This window comes from Apaloderma vittatum, unplaced genomic scaffold (assembly GCF_000703405.1).
Source record: "Apaloderma vittatum isolate BGI_N311 unplaced genomic scaffold, ASM70340v1 scaffold21760, whole genome shotgun sequence".
Lineage (NCBI taxonomy): Eukaryota > Metazoa > Chordata > Aves > Trogoniformes > Trogonidae > Apaloderma > Apaloderma vittatum.
This window is the reverse complement of record NW_009693158.1, coordinates 43,337-46,474: the sequence shown is the minus strand read 5'-3', so window position 1 is coordinate 46,474 and position 3,138 is coordinate 43,337. Positions and strand designations below refer to the sequence as shown.

The following is a 3,138-nucleotide window of genomic DNA, read 5'->3' as shown; positions in this document are numbered from 1 at the left end:
CCCGTTCCATGCCCAGCCTCACAGAAAGCATAAATACAGACAAAACACAGTTGCCAGCAGCTCAACGCTCTTGCATACATCGGTGGGTTTCCAGGTGCCTGTTGGTCTGTCCCCTCTTGCAGCACCCAGCAGAGTAGCAAGAAGTCTGGGAATGGGTTTAAAACTCTGCACGTGCTTAGCGGTTCTGCTGGCCGGGTTCTGCTGTGGTCTGTTGTCCTCAGCACCCATCTGAGATCTCCAGCTGCCTAACATGGCTGCTCCTGTTCTGTTTGCAGAGGATGAGATTGTTTCCATGGCTGACTCGACCACCACCATTGACGACATCGAGGGCGAGCTCTTCAAAATCGAGAGGATCAGGGAGATCCTGGTGAGGAGGGAGTCAGAGCTGCGGTACATGTGAGTACCCACCCTCCTCCTGCGCCGTCCCCCCTTCACCGCAGCATTTCCTGCCTACTCGATCAAACACAGATCATCCTCAGGGATGACAGAGCTGAGGCTTCTTTCCACCTTGTTTTCCACCTGGAAGTGCAGCCTCTCCCACCCCTCTGGCCTTGCTGTCAGAAAGGGTTTGAGCGGGTCGTTACAAAGCTGCTACTGATGCTGTGATGATTAGAGCCAGCCTATTTCTATGCAAACAGGGTTTATGACACTACAAAAAAATGCTGCTGTACTCAACCACATGCACCTTGTCTCCCCCATGGGTCCATACTCTTCCTCAGTGCATGGCACTTGGGCCGGCTTTGGGAAAGGACTTGAGGTTTGGCGGCTCATTGCTGCTCCTTGGGGATATCGCTTTTCCCCAGCTCACAGATCTGTGCCTGTGGAACAGCCACACGACTGCAATTTATTCTCTCCGTGTTGAATTATTATGCACCCACCCAGCTCCCCCTTTCCTCCTCCATCCCCCAGCTGATGGGACAGGCAATGCCCAGGGCACGTGGGGCTGGACCAGCATCGGTGCCTGTTGCTCATCTCCACACCACACCCTGCTCTCCACTCCCGGGACAGCCTTTGCTGCCAGATGAGGTGGGAAGGGTTTTCTCCAGGGTCCATTTCAATCATTGAAAGCAGTTTTTGAGTTCAGATCTGTAGATATAGAATCATAGACTCATAGAATGGCCTAGGCTGGAAGGGACCTTAGAGATCATCTAGTCAAACCTGCCTGTCATGGGCAGGGACACCTCTCAACTAGATCAGGCTACTCAAGGCTCCGTCCAACTTGGCCTTGAACACCTCCAGGGAGGGGGCAGCCACAACATCTCTGGGCAATTTATTCCAAAGTCTTGCCACCCTCGTACTGAAGAACTTCTTCCTAAGATCCAGTCTAAACCTATTCTCCTTCCATTTAAATTCATTTCCCCTTGTCCTATCACTGCACACTTGTAAAAAGTCCCTCCCCAGCCTTCCTGTAGGTTCCCTTCAGGTATTGGAAGGCAGCTATTACGTCCCCCCCGAAGTCTTCTCTTTTCCAGACTGAACAATCCCAGCTCCCGCCGCAATCTTTTCACATTTAAAGCAGTCAAATAGCCGCTGTGTTGTAGTGATTCCATCCAGCACTTTGGGTGACAAAGAACGTTTTCCCTGGATATAGCTGGAGATTTTATGGTTTGGGAGGAAAAGGACTGACTAGCATTCGTAGTCTGGGTTGATTAAGCTTTTTAATACCACCAAAGTGCTATACTCAGCCCAATCCTGAGATCCCAGGCTGCCAGATCAACACAAAACCTGGGATTTTTTTTACTGGTAATAGCGAAGATCATATTTACTGGGCTGCAGCACTTGAAATGCTGCTTTGCTAATGTGCCTGGGTCCCCACTGGTGCCTATGGCACAGGGATCACTGAAGCCTGGAAGTGTCAGGGTAAAATCTCTTCTGGGGGAACCTGTCAGCTGGACTTTGTTTTGGAGGCTCAGATTTGGAGTGATGACCTCTTTGAGGCGCAATTCCCCCCTGAACATGTTGCAGAAAAAGTTTTTTGGAAATGATAAAAAATGTAGTTCTGAAATGCTTTCCATGGCAACCGGCACCTAAATCTCACAGATGCTGCCAAAACTCATATCTCCTGCTTTTTTCTTAGCCCTTTATTTGTTTTCTTTCTCAGCTTGCAACTTGGAAAACAAAGGGAAATCACCTACAGAAGCCACATATTGGGGTGGGCATAGCTGCAAAGAAAAAAAAAAATCATGTGATATTCAGGTTGGTTGGACTGTGGGGCTTGGTGAGAGGGACGTCTCCGTGGATGTGCTGCCAAACAGAGGAGTGACCCGTCCGGGCAGTTGACAGCAAGGAGTGTTTTCCTCTTGGGGGAAATATCAGACTAAAATGTTCCAAACTAAAACATTTCTGAGATGTCTGTGATGTGGGGAACAATGAAGCTCCCAATACTTCTCCTTTTATAGGGCAATAAGAAAGGTGTGGAAGTCCTGTGGGAGATCCAGCTGCACACTTTGCCTGCTCAGTGCCCTGACTTGCTCCCCAGGACTAGGTGAGGGTAGCCTGGCCGTGGCTGATGCTGCTGCTGAGTTTTATCACCAGTGGCAGAGGCAATTTCAGCTCCAGCAGCAGCCTTCTGGATTGAAATGAGAAATTTTTTTTTTATTGAAATGAGAAATTTTCTTATTGTCCATTTGTTAATCTCATTATCAGTTTTTACAGATTTAAATTCCAATTCAATTTTAATAATATTTCAGTTACCATCTGACTGTTTGTTTTGATTTTGATAAGTGTATCACTAGCAATCAGCCTGTTTCCCATCTGGCCTGTGCACATCTCCCTGCTGGTGCTCTTCGAACAAGCTCAGGGCTTAACCACCATAGAACTATGAGCAGATGATAAAAGGATGAACAGACCTCCCCGTTCTCCATGTGCAGCTCCCAGGCATTGGCTTTGGTGGATCTGCTTAGTGCAGTTTGCAAACGGATGAAGACACTGTCAGATGGAGCCAAGAGGAAGTCTCCTCCTCCACCTCAGATGATCTCCTCCTACAGCAATGTCTCACAGGGTCCCTCTTTGCCAGCCTGTTTCATTTCTCTTCCCTTGTTAACATTTCGGGTGTCCTTGGCTGAGCTGACAAAGCTTCATCTTCGAGTAGCTCCAGCAAGTGTGACTCATCCCAGGAGGGGTGGACAGCATGACTCA

At 48.7% G+C, this 3,138-nt stretch overlaps 1 protein-coding gene across 1 annotated transcript in view; it reads left to right on the top strand.

Annotated features, from left to right (window-relative positions):
* Positions 1 to 275: 275 nt before the first annotated feature.
* LOC104280482 (uncharacterized protein C16orf45-like) overlaps positions 276 to 3,138 on the top strand; it is a gene marked incomplete at its 5' end in the record, with an annotated part of 9,271 nt that continues 6,408 nt past the window's right edge. The window contains one exon of the mRNA XM_009878150.1: positions 276 to 396. Coding sequence (XP_009876452.1) covers positions 276 to 396 — 121 coding nt within the window. The remainder of the gene's footprint in view (positions 397 to 3,138) is intronic.